The 17,060-nt window shown below is 46.2% G+C and overlaps 1 protein-coding gene across 2 annotated transcripts in view; it reads right to left on the bottom strand.

The window, feature by feature from the left end:
- The window catches only part of ARL6 (ADP ribosylation factor like GTPase 6), a 270,741-nt gene that overhangs the window by 6,329 nt on the left and 247,352 nt on the right, over positions 1-17,060 (bottom strand). For both annotated transcript variants that reach the window (XM_040423274.1, XM_040423275.1), the window contains exon 7: positions 15,095-15,150. In XM_040423274.1, coding sequence (XP_040279208.1) covers positions 15,095-15,150 — 56 coding nt within the window. The remainder of the gene's footprint in view (positions 1-15,094; positions 15,151-17,060) is intronic.

Raw genomic sequence — 17,060 nt, 5'->3', positions numbered from 1 at the left:
CTGGGAGGAGGAGCACAGCCCTGAGTACTGGGGAGAGCACTGGGAGGAGGAGCACAGCCCTGAGTACTGGGGAGAGCACTGGTAGGAGGAGCTCAGCCCTGAGTACTGGGGAGAGCACTGGTAGGAGGAGCTCAGCCCTGAGTACTGGGGAGAGCACTGGTAGGAGGAGCACAGCCCTGAGTACTGGGGAGAGCACTGGTAGGAGGAGCTCAGCCCTGAGTACTGGGGAGAGCACTGGTAGGAGGAGCACAGCCCTGAGTACTAGGGAGAGCACTGGAAGGAGGAGCACAGCCCTGAGTACTGAGGAGAGCACTGGTAGGAGGAGCTCAGCCCTGAGTACTGGGGAGAGCACTGGTAGGAGGAGCACAGCCCTGAGTACTGGGGAGAGCACTGGGAGGAGGAGCACAGCCCTGAGTACTAGGGAGAGCACTGGGAGGAGGAGCACAGCCCTGAGTACTAGGGAGAGCACTAGGAGGAGGAGCACAGCCCTGAGTGCTGGGGAGAGCACTAGGAGGAGGAACAAAGCCCTGAGTACTGGGGAGAGCACTGGGAGGACGAGCACAGCCCTGAGTACTGGTGGGAGCACTGGGAGGAGGAGCACAGCCCTGAGTGCTGGGGAGAGCACTGGGAGGAGGAGCACAGCCCTGAGTGCCTGGGCTCGGGCAGAAAGTGGAGGGCAACTTTAGATCGGGATATCTGAATGGTAGCAGCTAGAAACATGCAACTGGTCTTATTTGAAAGCTGACATTCCAGACTTTCATACAAGACCAGAATGACAGTTAAAGTCCAAGCAACAGAGGAAAAATCACTGTTAGAAATAGAGTCGGGACTAATCTCGGGTAAAATCTGCTTTTAATTTCACTTTCAGCTTCATTCACAGCATCCCGATTTCTAACAGTGATATCTTCCCCTATACTGAACATACTGCTGTCATTCTGGTATTGTCTAAAAGATTGGAATGTCAGCTTTCAGCCAATAGAAACCAGAGATATGAGCAGCTAAAGCATCCGCCCCACCCCCTGTCAGTGTGGAGGAGAATGAGGGAGCAGCTGCAGAGTTGACAGGCTGCAGGAGGAGAGAAAAATCTATGAAAATGTGTGACATTATCATCAATATAGTGACCCACATAATAAAATAAAGCTTTTTATGGCGTTCACACAGTGAACGCCATAAAAAAAAATCTGCAAAATAATGTAAAAATTGCTGTTTTTTTTTATCTTTCTTCTAAAATTAAATTAACAAGAGTTATTTAATACACTATATATACCCCAAAATGGTTCTTAAAAAACCTTTTAATGTGACTATTAAGAGGCTAAAACAAATGCTTACTTATTTCATGTAATTGCAGGGCTCATCTCTGGTTAGCTGTATGTGAGAGGATACACACTGCTCTGGGGTAGTGGAGGAGGTTATCTGCATTTCTGATTGGTCTGCTAGTTCATGTAAGGAGAGCAAGGGCTTATGGGGAAGTGAGGGAAATACAGGATGGCCTTACTTTTTTTCCTTTTTATTTTTTTTGACACAACATTTCATTTGTAATGGGGAAAATGGATTTTCTTTTTCTTTAATATTTTAAAACTTTTAGGCTAGTTTCACACTATCGTTACAGAGATCCGACAGGCGGTATATTTTCCGTGTTTAACTGTAATGGGATCCAGCGGATATCCAGCCTAATGAGGCTGGAGAGCATCAGGTAGTGTCCGGCAATGTAGGAGTCAGAGAGCTCCGGCAGGATGTTCCCTGCCAGAACAGCCTGCCAGAGCTCTTTAACGCTAGTGTGAAACTTCTTTTTTTTTTTGTCCCACAAGAGGACTTGAATATATATCACCCTGATCTCTGGTAAAATACATAGGTATAATTAGAGTTGTTGCGATACCAAATTTTTGATTCGGTTTCGATACCATGAAAAAGTATTGCGATACTCGATACCATTCGATACCACGCGAAAAAAATAAACAAAAAAAGCCACGTGCATTCCTCATTTTTAAAAATGGCGAATCGCGCAGTTTTTATTTTATTTTTTCTGTTCCGGCATTCACCACCTAGATTTTTTTTTTATATTTTAATAGTTTGGACTTTTCTGACGTGGCGATGTAATATGTTTATTTATATATTTTATATGTGAAATTGGGAAAAGGGGGGTGATTTATACTTCATATTTTAGTGTTTTTTTTTTTTTTTACTTTTTATTTAATAACTATTTCCCCCCTTAGGGGCTAGAACCTGGGATCTTTCATCCCTTTTCCTATTCACCCTGATAGATCTCTATCAGGGTGAATAGGACTCCACACTGTCCCTGCTGCTCTGTGCTTTGTGCACACAGCATCAGGGATGTTACCATGGCAACCAGGGCTTCTGTAGCGTCCTGGCTGCCATGGTAACCGATCGGAGCCGCAGGCTTACACAGCTGGGGCTCCGATCAGAAGCTGCCACTGCACCACCAATGAGGGGGAGTGGAGAGGTCCCTGTGGCCACTGCCACCAATGATTTTAATACTGGAGGGTTGAGAGGGGCCGGCGCACTGTGCCACCAATGATTTTAATGGGATGGGGGGATTGAGGGGGGGGGGGGCACACTGCACCACCAATGATTTTACCCCTTTATACAGGAGGCGGGTACTAGCAGATCAGCGGCAGTTAACTGCCGCTGATCGCAGCTCCCTGTCAGGGGCAGGGTGCCGGCAATGCGATTCTGCTGCCGGCACCCGCCTCCTGTATGAGTTAAAGACTGACTACTGTATATGAGTCCAGACTTTCACTATTAGGCCACACAGAGCGGCGCCCAGCGATGTCTCAGCACTCACCATTTAGTCCTGGGCGCCGCTCCGTTCGCCCGCAGTGCCCCATTACTGTCTCCTCTCCTGCTCCACATGCTGCTGATTACTATCGGAGCGATGGGAGGAGACATCAGCTTCACTAGTGGGCGTTCCTTCTCACTGGCTGTAGCGCTGTCCAATCGCAGCGCAGGGAAAAGGAACGCCCACTAGTGAAGCTGATGTCTCCTCCCATCGCTCCGATAGTAATCCTATCATTGGTGGCGCAGTGCGCCCGCCCCTCTCTTCTCATTGCCGCCCCTCCTCCACCCCCTCTCTTCTCATTGCCGCCCCTCCTCCGCCCCTCTCTTCTCATTGGTGGCAGCGGCAGCAGCACAGGGGGAGGGAGGACAGCTTCCTTCTCCCCGTGCTGCTGAGAGAGAACATGAGCGCGCCGATAGCAGCGCGCTCATGTTCAGAGATACTAGACTGCGCAGAAGCGCAGCCCAGTATCGAAAAAACGGAAATCCCGGTATCGTATCGATACCGGGACAAAAGTATCGATTGGGTATCGAAATTTCGATACCCGCAACAACCCTAGGTATAATACACTGCAATAAAGACATATTACTGTCAGTAGAGCACTGACAGAAGTAGAAACTTTATTATTGTCATTGTAGTTACATCTGGAAAAGTCTGGGAAATGTAAGCTCCCTATCAGTATGTCTTTGGAGTGTGGGAGGAAACCAGAGTTCCCGGGAGAAACCCACACAAACACGGAGAGAACATACAAACTCCATGCAGATGTTGTCCTTGGTTGGTTTTGAATCCAGGACCCCAGCGCTGCAATGCACCAGTGCTAACCACTGAGCCAAAGTGCTGCCCCATGCTTCTGGCAGGACCTAATTGGCTTCTGTAGATAGCAGCCCAAGGCCCGACAATGACCACTTTGTCTGCCATTGGCCTCGCTATCAGGATGTGGGGGCTAATAGGAGTGTCCTGTTGGAAAATGGCATGCCGAATAGGACGTGAAAAGATTAATACAACCAACTGAACAAGGAAAGACATACAGATTTGCACCCATGTATTAGGGTTGTCACGATACCAAAATTTTGATTCGATTTTGATACCATAAAAAAGTATTGCGATACTCGATACCATTCGATATCACGCGAAAGAAAATAAACCACCAAAAGAGCAGCGTGCATTCGGCATTTAATGGAACGTCCGGCCCATAATCGAACAGTCCGATCCAATTTTTTGGGGAGACAAGGTGACTAAAAAAATGGCGAATTGCGCGGTTTTTATTTTTATTTTTTCTGTAACGGCGGTCACCACATAGGAGATATTTTTATTTATATTTTAATAGTTCGCACTTTTTTGGGCGTGGTGATATGTAATATGTTTATTTATTTATTGTTTATACATTTTATATGTAAAATTGGGAAGGGGGGGAATTTAAACTTAATATTTTGGGGTTTGTTTTTTACTTTTTGATTAATAACTGTTAGTCCCCTTAGGGACTAGAACCTGGGATCTTTTCATCCCTTGTCCTATTCACCCTAATAGAGCTCTATTAGGGTGAATAGGACTTCACACTCTCCCTGCTGCCCTGTGCATAGTACACACAGCAGCAGGGAGCTTACCATGGAAACCAGGGTTTCAGTAGCGTCCTGGCTGCCATGGTAACCGATCAGAGCCCCAGAATTACACTGCTGGGGCTCCGATCAGAACCTGCCACTGCAACATCAATGAGGAGGAGGGAAGGGGACCCTGTGGTGGCCACTGGGGGGGGGGGGGGGAGGGTTGGGGGGTGCACTGTGCCACCAATGAAGATAAGTAACCTTTTAATACAAATACAGGAGGCTGGTGCCAGCGTCAGAATCACATAGCTGGCACAAGGGGTTAACTGCCGCGGATTGCAGCGCCCTGTCATAGAGGTTGGGTGTTGGCTATGTGATTCTGCCGCCGGCACCCGCCTCCTGTATTTGTATTAATAATGGGTGAGTAGCGCAGCCTAGCAGCGGTAAATGTCAAATCCGGGTATCAAATCGATAATGGTACAAAAGTATCGATTGGGTATCGATAATTTAATACCCGCTACAACCCTACCGTGTATGCCTCTATAAGGAATTGGAGGCATATGGAGATGCAGTTTGGCACCATAGTTGCATGCCCTTGGGCACTGCTGTTATTTTAATTTTTCTACTCCTTCTGCCCAACAGAACAGAAATAACAGAAATACGAGCGCAGATGTGAACCTAGCCTTACCGGACAGGATGCCCAAACATTTCCACATGTCACATTTTATCTTTAGTTATCTTCACTATTATAAATTCAGCAAATCTACAGTAATTTGAAGGAAATATGTCAAGTTTGTTTCCTGCAGAGGTTAACGCTCCACCATGAAAGTCAGCAAGACGTACATTATGTTATATACATTACATCTGGATGAGTAGGTTTGTATGAAGGGGGAATGAAATGGATACGGGTATTCCCTTTACTGAGGATGTGGGAAATCTGGAAATAAAACAATGTTAGAAAAACAAAATTCCTTGGCTCCGTCTGAAGAAAGATGTCCGCCCCTGTCAGATGTAACGGCAAGCCTCTGGAAGAGTGTAAGGATTTATGGAAACACTTTAACATGGCTGACGGCCCAACAACCGAGCTGCCAGCAAGTATCCCTTTACTGATCTACTACATCATACAGCACAGAGAGGACCGAGCGACTACTCTGGAGAGGACGGGGTTAAAGGCAAGTAAAACTGCTATAATATGGAAGTAACCAGACCGGCAGGCACTGGTCATGATTGTATCGGAGGTCAATGAATCAGCAATTATCCGAGATAGTTTTATTATCCAGACATAGCCACAATGGCGTTCACTTGATTGCTATGGGCAACTAGTGTAATGTTCCTCTGCACCAGTTTTGATGAATTTCCCCCATAGTAGCAGTTTTGCATTGACGTGCTCTCCGGCAGTCACATAAAGAATGTAAGGGGCAGCAGGATGCATGCTTGACCTGCCATTCCATCAGGACGGGGAACAGGACCCCGACAGTCAGTCAGTCATTTATACCCTATCCTGAGGATTAGTCATCATTATCACATTGCCGTAGGTCCAAGTCCCAGGACCCCCGCTGTTCAGCTGTTTCAGGGAGCCGCGGCACTCACTCTGGTGGGCGCTGCAGGCACTACAGCGCCTTACATGGTATAGTGGTTGTGCTTGGTATTGCATTTCAGCCCCATTGACTTAAAGGGTTTCTGTCATCAAAAAATCGTTATGTAGCTGGCTGACATTAGCGATGTGCTAATGTCAGCTGAACATAACTGTATTACTTATATCTCCCTGCCTGCTGGAGTTAGCGCTAAAAAATGACTTTTGTAATATGCTAATGAGCCTCTAGGTGCTAGTGGGGCGTTGCTGCAGCACCTAGAGGCTCCGTCCTCTCACCGTTTGGCACGCCCTTGTATCAGTGATTGACATCCTCTTTCTCTTCTGTGCCCGTAAAATCCTGCGCCTGCGCCGTCCACTTTAGAATTCTGCGTAGGCGCAGTGAGCGTCCTTCACTCACTGCGCCGAATACTAAACGTGATGGCGCAGGCGCTGGATTTTACGGGCACAAAGGAGAAAGAGGATGTCAATCACCGATACAAGGGCGTGCCAAACGGTGAGAGGACAGAGCCTCTAGGTGCTGCAGCAACGCCCCACTAGCACCTAGAGCAGGGCTCCAGACTAAAAAAAAAATATCAAGGAGCCATTGGCTCCAGACTAAAAAAAATGTAGGAGCCAAATGTAAATTTTTAGTCGCCAAATTTAAAATACATAAAATTACGGTATAATAAAAAAAAAAAAATCACACATGTCTTACCTAGGATTGTCACGATACCAAAATTTTGACTCCATTTCGATACCATAAAAAAGTATTGCGATACTCGACACCACGTGAAAAAAATAAAACACCAAAAAAGCTGCGTGCATTCCAGATTTTATGGAACGTCTGGACCATAATAGAACAGTCCTAACATAATTTTTGTCGGGACAAGGTAACAAAAAAATGGCAAATTGCACGTTTTGTTTTTTTTTCTTGCTGTTACGGCGTTCACCACATAGGAGATATTTTTAAATATTTTAATAGTTTGCACTTTTTCGGGCATGACGATATGTAATTTTTTTTATTGTTTATATATTTTATATGTAAAATTGGGAAAGGGATGATTTGAACTTAAGATTTTTGTGTTTGTTTTTTTAAAACTTTTTATTTACCTATTTACCCCCTTAGGGGCCAGAACCTGAGATCTTTCATCCCTTGTCCTATTCACCCTAATAGAGCTCTATCAGGGTGAATAGGATCTTACGCTGTCCCTGCTGCCCTGTGCATAGTACACACAGCAGCAGGGAGCTGACTATGGCAGCCAGGGCTTCAGTAGCGTCCTGGCTGCCATGGTAACCGATCGGAGCCCCAGGATTACACTGCTGGGGCTCCGATTGGAACTGCCACTGCCACCAATGATAATACTTGGGGGATGGGGGGTTGGGGCCACACTATACCACCAATGATTATAATACTTTGGGGGGGGGGGGGGGGGGGGGTAGGGGTTCGGTGCACTGCGCCACCAATGAATATCGTTTATGCTTAATACAAACGCAGGCTGCGGGTGCTGGACATATCCCATACCCGGCACCCAGCCTCTATGCTCTATGTCTGCGCCTAAGGGGTTAATAGCGGCGGATCGCAGCGCGCAGACATAGTGACTGGGTGCCGGGTAAGGGATATGTCCGGCACCCGCAGCGCAGCCTGCGTTTGCATTAAGCATAAACTATATTCATTGGTGGCGCAGTGGCCACAGCCCCTCCCCTCCTCCCCCCTGCTATCAGCCCATTGGTGGCAGCGGCAGCAGCGGCACAGGGGGGAGGGACTGCCTCCTTCTCCCCTGTGCCGTTGAGAAGAACATGGGACGTGCTGAGAGCAGCGCCTGCCATCTCAGTTTAATGTGAAAGTGGCAGAGCAGCGGCGGGTCTAGGCGCAAATGGCTACAAGACTAGAAAGTCTTGTCGCCATTTAGCAATTCTAGGTCGTATTTGCGACCATTTTGGTCGCCATCTGGAGCCCTGTAGAGGCTCATTAGCATATTACAAAAGTCATACAGTTAACTCCGGCAGGCAGGGAGATATAAGTCATACAGTTATGTTCTGCTGACATTAGCACATCGCTAATGTCAGCCAGATATATAACGATTTTTTGATGACAGAAGCCCTTTAAATGAAGCTAAGGTGCAAGGAAACCATATGATCGAAGTGCGGTGACGTCACATGACCTAGGAAGAGGCCGCAGCGCTCACGGGGCACATGGCCTCTTCTAACACCTGATCGGCAGGGGTCCAACTGAGGATAAGGATCAATATCTTTTCCAGGATAACCTCTTTAAGGCGGCACTGTGTTCTGTCCTCATCCGTATGTCCATTCGGCGGCCCTACAATGAAGATAAAACATGTCCTATTCTTGCCTGATTTGTGGACAACAACAGGCATTGTTACAATGGGTCCGCAAAAACAAAAAAAACTAAAACGATGTAACACGGACGCCACCTGTATTTTTTTGCGTGGAGAGCAAAATACATACGGTCATGTGCGTGCACCCTTACTGTATTTCCCAGGAAATCAGCAGCTCTAGCCATCTGCTGGGCAAGTAAATGGGGCCGACTGCTTTTCCCTGCACAGGAGAGCCCATTTCTATAGCTTTCATGAAGTGATGCATACACTAGTGATACGCCATCAGTTTATAAGACAGGAATGCACCGGAATTGGGGGTTATCTAGCCCTTATATACAACATTCTCCGCTCCATTATTAAAGTCCTCTCGCACTTGGAACAGACGACCATTAAAGTAGTCGTTTCATCCCCTTTAACGGCGATCAGATGATTAAACACCAGGAGAAAGTTACTGTTCTCTGCAGTGACCGCTACAGGCGAAATATAGTAACGCATTCAGAAGAATGGGCGTCCATGTAAAACATGGTCAGGCCTGCTTGTTGGTGGCTCTCCAATCAGGCTCATAGAGGACGGGACCCCCTATACTGTACCACAACCCCTTTAGTTGGCAGCAACTTCAGCTTCTTTAGGGTTTGTCTGAATGGTGTGACATTCTTTATAACGCCCATACAAGTGACCCCCTATGAATGCATACAACTTACTGTACAGCGATGCACAGGTAAGACGTACAGTCCAGTATTTCAATGCATATACTACACGGAGCGGGCGCAGCTCTGCTATGTACAGCATTACAGACACACAAACAGTAAATCAACTCTGACATCTAGTGGTCATTGTCTGCGTTGCTAAAATAACAACAACCATCAGTGTGAATACAGTCAATCTGGGAGAGCAGGAATGGAGGACAATAGCAGAAATTAAAGTCATTGCCCTTCAACACATCCCAGATTCCGGTACAATACAGTTTTTCCATTAACTCCTCACCCCCCCCCTCCAAATAGTTTGCTTGAAAGGGACGAGCAGCTGTAGCTATACTTCACCGCTACAATTTTGACCCCGTACACATGACTGTGTCCGTATTTTGCGGATTCACAATTTGCAGACCGCAAAACGGATACAGTTGTGTGCACGGGGCCGTAAACAGAGAGCAGAACAGTGAAGAAGCTGCAGCGCTCGCATAAGCATCGCTTCTACTTCAAACAGCTGATCGGGGGGGCCGGGAGTCGGACCCCCGCACATCTGATATTGATGACCTATCCTGAGGACAGGACAGCAATATACTAGCGCAGCAAAAGCACTTCAATAAACTGGAAGATCATGATGTGCTAGGGTGGTGACACCAGGACATCTTGTACGATGACACGTGGCAGTTTTTTAGCAGTTAGTCCTTAGTGAATGGGATTTTCTTTTTTTTTAAAGAATTCTTATGTTGTGGTGAAAAGTAGCCATGTTCAGACTATGAAGCTTTCACGCGTGAGGCCTCGTCCACATTTCTATTTTTCACCGACGTGTGCGGTCCTCGTTTTCTGCGGACATTACAGGTACCCATTGATTTCAATGTGTGTTCACACAAGTATTTTTTTACTGACCGTGGGTCAGTAAACCAAAATCACAGAGACATGCACTACTTCGGTTCGTGATGTGGACCAAATATGCCCATCAAAGTCTATGGGTCTGTGAAAATCACGGAGAAAACACGGATAGACGTGTTGCATCCGTTTTTCACTGAAGACTGATAGGAGATGCTTTGGAAGTTAATTTTCATCCGAGCAGAATCTGTGGAATATGGAGGACACATGGAGGGTAAAAACGGGGACACGGACCAAACACGGATCCTTAACGGACATCCTCACGGGTGAAACACGGGCGCTTTCCACGGACGTGAAACTGACACGGAAATGCGGATGAGGCCTAAACTGGGTTTCTTCAACCCTGTTCACAGAAAACGGAATGATAAAGGGGCTAACTGCGACTCAGCCTCAGATTTCTGACATAGAAAAGTGGGATTTGAAATCAGTCGTGTGAACATAGCCTTATAGGAACGTTTGGAGAACAACTGCTTTTATTAAATGGGCCGATTTACTCCCGGCTATTAGCTGTGATCATTAGGTAAAGCCTCTCGTCACCGGCCATATTTCCTGCAAATGGCAGCTACAAGGAGAATAAGTGGTCATCAGTACAATCCATGGATGGTCCAGATCAGACCACCTCTCCGTTCTGGCTGATACAGACGGGGCTGGGGTGGTCCTTAGGCAGAGAATAAAAGGGCATATGGACAGAGGTTGCCTTTAACACCCAATTTTCTATACTGTGTACAGCTCCCGCTGTTCTAATTAGGAGCCCCAGAGAGATCAATCCCTTACTGATGTATGATTAGGGTCTATTCACATGTTGCAGTCATCTTGGGAAAACTGCACCAAAAATATGATAGGACTGTGACGTGTGAATAGATACTTATGAGTATGGGGAACAGCACCAGGTACTAAAGAAATGGAGAAGCAAAGACTAGTAGTGGGCAGGGGCAGACAGACCCCATGTGCTACTACATGGAGGCTCGGTAGATATGGGGTCCACTCTGTAAAAGCAGCTTCCTATGTCCCATTAGATTACATGTAAGGGACTATGGCTCCTATTAGGCAAGCAGATATTTATTCATTAAAGAGCGGCAAAGGCGATTTAGTGAGTCGTCTGCGGTCAAAAGACGCCCAATCAAACGAACAATAATCTCTAAACGGTTTTGCTGTTTGCTCGTTATTACAACCGTTGCCTGGATGCCCCCCCCAGTCCAATTACACTGCTAACCAATGGCAGATTACTATTTAGATAAGGGGATGGGGTGGCGACTAACGATAACCTTTCAGTCAGGCAGATTTGCCCGATTCACGAAAAATGAATGATGTATTAATTGGTATGCTAATAGATGCGGTAATAATTTCTTAAAATATGAATGAGTACATGAAAATTCATACAATAATCGCTCTGTCCGAAAGGGGCCGTCCAATTACAACTTACCCTTTATCCACAGGATAGGGGATAAGTGTCTGACTGGCGGGGGGTTTGACTCCTGGGGCTCCTGCAGATCACAAAAATTGGGGCCTGTGTTCCCCCGTTCAAACAGAGCAGTGGACAGACGCGTGTCGCCACGCCATTCAACTCTAGGAGGCTTCTGCAGACAAGCACTCAGAGCTGAATGGGGCAGGAGCGTGCATGGGGGTCTGTCGCTCCATTTAAATGGGGAAACATGGGCCCCCATACTAGAGATAGGCAGGTGCCCCAGCGGTTGGCCCCCCACCATCAGACACAGACCCCCTAACCTGTAGGATAGAGGATAAGTTACAGTAATAGGACAACCCCTTTAAGCTAATAAATTTCATAGGTCAAAATTACTGGTGAATCATTAGAAAGATATAAGGGGGAGTCTATGGCGGGCAAGACACCCTGATCTATATATATATATATACCTCAAATATAAGACATCATACGTCTTTATAGTGCTGGCTTACAGTCTACGAGCTCGTACTGTCACCTTGTTCTTGATTCTCCAGAAGCAGTGTGAGTGACAAGCTCCTGAGTCTCGTCTCGTGGGTGACTGTATTTTCGCCAATGAAGCTGCCAGAGGGTTCAGCTAAAGACTGGGAATTACTGCCAAGACGTGAGCGGGAATAATTTATGTCTAATTATTATTGTAAGATTTAATTTAAGTAGTGTAAATGCAGAAGGAGTTGACCTTCTGCTTCTCATATTAAGCTTAATATTACAGCTATACCGGACTGGTACAAACATATGTAAACATATATTATATACACACACACATTATAAAAAATATATATATATGCTTGTTTGCTGCCACCACATGTGTGAATAAACACCACCTGTTGTTTTACTGAAGAAACCGTCTGGAGTGCAGTCCAATTTTTTCCATTATATATATATATATATATACACTGACCAAAAATATAAACGCAACACTTTCGGTTTTGCTCCCATTTTGCATGAGCTGAACTCAAAGATCTGAAACATTTTCTACATACACAAAAGACCCATTACTCTCAAAAATTGTTCACAAATCTGTCTAAATCTGTGTTAGAGTACTTTCACACTAGCGGTGCTGGATTTCGGCAGGCAGTTCCGTCGCAATCTGTATGCAAACGGATACCATTTGTAGACTGATCCGTCTTATACTTCCCACAATAAAAGACCACTCTGAAATGTGCACAGTTTTGCCTTACTGGGGGAGGGGGGCTCTGCGGACTGAAAACCAGTCAGTATCTGGAGTGGCCACCATTTGCCTCACGCAGTGCAACACATCTCCGTCGCATAGAGTTGAGGTTGTTGATTGTGGCCTGTGGAATATTGGTCCACTCCTCTTCAATAGCTGTGCGAAGTTGCAGAATATTGGCAGGAACTGGAACACGCTGTCGTATACGCCGATCCAGAGCATCCCAAACATGCTCAATGGGGGACATGTCCGGTGAGTATGCTGGCCATGCAAGAACTGGGATGTTTTCAGCTTCCAAGAGTTGTGTACAGACCCTTGCAATATGGGGCTCTGCATTATCATGCTGCAACATGAGGTGATGGTCGTGGATGAATGGCACAACAATGGGCCTCAGGATCTCGTCACGGTCTCTCTGAGCATTCAAAATGCCATCAATAAAATGCACCTGTGTTCGTTGTCCATAACATATGCCTGCCCATTAGTGATGACCAGTTTGCAGTGTTCGCCCGCGAACACATGCGATCTGCCATCTTAACTGACAAGTCCGGCGAGGCACAGGTAAGTCCTTACCTGTGCGCGAGCCGGTCTGAAATAAAATGCGGTCTCCGGGAGCAGGCCGTTCCGAGAACGGCCCCCGGAGGCTGTTCTTGGAACTGCCTGCTCCCGGAGACCGCATTTCATTTCAGACTGACTCGTGCACAGGCAAGGACTTACCTGTGCCTCGCCGGACTTGTCAGTTAAGATGGCAGATCGCATGTGTTCGCGGGCGAACACTGCGAACTGGCCATCACTGCTGCCCATACCATAACCCCACCGCACCATGGGCCACTCGATCCACAACGTTGACGTCAGCAAACCGCTCACTCACACGACGCCACACACGCTGTCTGCCATCTGCCCTGAACAGTGAAAACCGGGACTCATCGGTGAACAGAACGCCTCTCCAACGTGCCAGACGCCATTGAATGTAAGCATTTTCCCACTCAAGTCGGTTACGACGACGAACTGCAGTCAGGTCCAGACCCTGATGAGGACGATGAGCATGCGGATAAGCTTCCCTGAGATGGTTTCTGACAGTTTGTGCAGATATTCTTTGGTTATGCAAACCGATTGTTGCTGCAGCTGTCCGGGTGGCTGGTCTCAGACGATCATGGAGGTGAACATGCTGAATATGGAGGTCCTGGGCTGGTGTGGTTACACGTGGTCTGCGGTTGTGAGGCCGGTTGGATGTACTGCCAAATTCTCTGAAACGCCTTTGAAGACGGCTTATGGTAGAGAAATTGCACGGGCAACAGTTCTGGTAGACATTCCTGCTGTCAGCATGCCAATTGCACGCTCCCTCAAACGTTGCGACATCTGTGGCATTGTGCTGTGTGATCAAACTGCACATTCCAGAGTGGCCTTTTATTGTGGGCAATCTAAGGCACACCTGTGCAATATTCGTGCTGTCTAATCAGCACCTTGATATGTCAAACCTATGAGGTGTGATGGATTATCTTGGCAAAGGAGAAGTGCTCACTAAGGTTACTTTCACACTAGTGGTTTTCTTTTCCGGCATTGAGTTCCGTCCTAGGGGCTCAATACCGGAAAAAAACTGATCAGTTTTATCCTAATGCATTCTGAATGGAGAGCAGTCCGTTCAGGATGCATCAGGATGTCTTCAGTTCAGTCACTGTACGGTTTTTGGACGGAGAAAATATCGCAGCATGCGGCAGTATTTTCTCCGTCCGAAATTCCGGAACACTTGCCAGAATGCCGGATCCACCATTATTTTACATAGAAATGCATTAATGCTGGATCCGGCCTTAAGTGTTCTGGAAAAACGGATCCGGTTTTACGGTCTGCACATGCGCAGACCTTCAAAAATGTGAAAAAGATAAATACCGGATCCGTTTTTCCGGATGACAATAGAGAAACAGATCCGGTATTGCAATACATTTGTGAGACGGATCAGTCTACAAATGGTATCCGTTTGCATACAGATTGCGACGGAACTGCCTGCCGAAATCCAGCACCGCTAGTGTGAAAGTACTCTAACACAGATTTAGACAGATTTGTGAACAATTTTTGAGAGTAATGGGTCTTTTGTGTATGTAGAAAATGTTTCAGATCTTTGAGTTCAGCTCATGCAAAATGGGAGCAAAACCGAAAGTGTTGCGTTTATATTTTTGGTCAGTGTATATGTGTGTATATATATATATACACACACACACACACAGTATATCTATGATCTATTGTAAAGTATTGTAATTGAATGACAATGATACGACCTATAAAACCTACAATCATACATACCTCTGTAACACAAATATATTGTCTATATACACATGTAGTAATATTATGCAAAGGATAAGGATACAGATATTTATAGAAAGCTGATGATAAGTGGTCAATGGCAAATGAAAAAGTAAGCCAGTTGGTGAAAGAGATGTCATGGCCGGCACAGACACACACTAGATGAGCGTGCAGGCGATAACAAATACAGCAGAATAAGCAGATGAAATGCAGATGTACTCACTGTGTGATTTGCTCTGATAGCAGGAGAAATGGAAATAATAATATGAAAGGATGGCAGGCATAAATGAAGGCGACAGAACAGCAGTGGTGATGAGCTGAGACACCGTCACTTACCCTGCAGCCAGTCCACCCCCTCCTGGAGACCCTCGCCCTTCAGTCCATCACTCGCACTGGAAGACACAGCAATATAGTTAACATAAAATGTACCGCATAATATATGCCATATCTGAAAACGAGCTGCGGGATAATCGATCCCATTATATATCTACATCCAATCATAATACACACTATGTAACATGATAACGTGATGAGTATATTATGCAACCTTGATGCCCCCATTATAGTGAGAGGGAGAGAAGCTGATGAGCATTCTGACAGGACCCCTACGAGAGACAGTGGGAGTCCTGCTTACCCCACCAAAACGGACCACCTTCTCTATTGACACAATGATAACGGGAGAGTCACTGCGTGTGTAGGTAGGTAGTGGGGCAATCCGCACTCTAAGCATGAATTCACATGCTGCAGATTTCTTGCAGAAATTTCCTTGACTGCACCATTCGTAAGTATGGGAACTGCAGAAATCCAGCTGCTTGTCGTAAAAACAACCCTATTCAGATGAAGGGAACAGATTTTTAGTTTCAGATATTTCTGCAAACTGTGCTGTGTGTGAATATACCCTTAGTTGTGCCAAACGCAGTGAAAAGAAATGACATGCTGCAAACTTAAAGGGGTTGGCCCATCTTGTACATTGGGGGAATATCGCTAGGATATGCTCCCAATGTCTGGAAGGGAGCCACCATTCATTTCTATGGAAGTGCTGAAAATAGCCAAGCGCCGCGCTTGGCTATTTTCGGAAGTCCCATTGAAATGAAGAATAGGAAACACACCACACAAGAGAGGCCACCTCTTCATTCACTTCCATGGGGTTGACGGAAATAGCCCAGCCATATCTTGGCTATTTTCAGAAGTCCCATAGAAATGAATGGAGGGAGGCCACGCATGCGCAGTCTGCTCTTCTTCACTTTGCGGCCTTCATTCTAAAGATATCGTTCTATCAGACATTGGGGGGGGGGGGGATATCCTAGCGATATGCCCACAATGTACGAGATGGGCCAACCCCTTTAAGGGCAGTTTCCAAAACTTAGACATGGATGACTTATCCTCAAGATAGGTCATCAGATTGATGGAAGTTCAACAACTGGAGCCCCAACCGATCAACTGCTTCAGGCAGCAACTGGCACCAGTGGATGGAAGGCTCTGTCCACCGTGAAGTTTCCAGTGCTGGCGTACTGCATCTTGAGTGGGAGCCAAGCGTCAGTATTCTGGCATGGCTACTACACAGTGGATGGAGCCATCTGCTTCTGCTACCATCTGCCGTATAGTTTACAGCACCAGCAGCTGCCAAGACGGTTGATCGCTGGGGGTGTTGGACCCCACCGATCTGATATTGATGACCTATTCTGACACGGCATCAATATCTAAGGCCTGGAAAACGGTTTTAAAATTCACACCCAATGTCTCAATTTCTACACGGATTTTACTTTGCTTTTCACTCCTGCACATATCATATAAACCTATATGTCACAGAGCTCAGCTTCTCAGTCATATCTTGCTTGAAGAGCAAGCAAAAATCTCTGGACAGCTGTAATACGGAGACTAAAATGCAACCACATTATGGCCGTCTGAATGAGGCCTCAGACTGTGGTGATCAGAAGAAGGCTGAGCGATGCGCCAGCATTTGTGTCTTCAGCACTAAGGGCATTTGTACTAAATAAAATCCACCAGTGTAAATAATGCGACCAGAGAGGTTCATCCATCATTTCCTAAAAAACACAATTATTCCCTTTTCAAAAACTGCGCCCCAGTGTAGCATCATTTATAAAGACCAGGTTTGGGCAGACAGATATTGTATTCCGCTGTATCTTTCCTTCTTCAGAGCCTGAACACCAATAAAAGAGTTTTAACAATCTTTGTAAACTTTGCTGGCCAATTATATCCTCAGGATACACATTACTCAGGTCGTGAAACTCAAAAACGAATCAAAATTACCGCAATGATTTATTGAAATTGAAGTTTTCGT

This window comes from Bufo bufo, chromosome 3 (genome assembly GCF_905171765.1).
Source record: "Bufo bufo chromosome 3, aBufBuf1.1, whole genome shotgun sequence".
NCBI lineage: Eukaryota > Metazoa > Chordata > Amphibia > Anura > Bufonidae > Bufo > Bufo bufo.
This window is presented reverse-complemented; position numbering and strand designations above follow the sequence as displayed.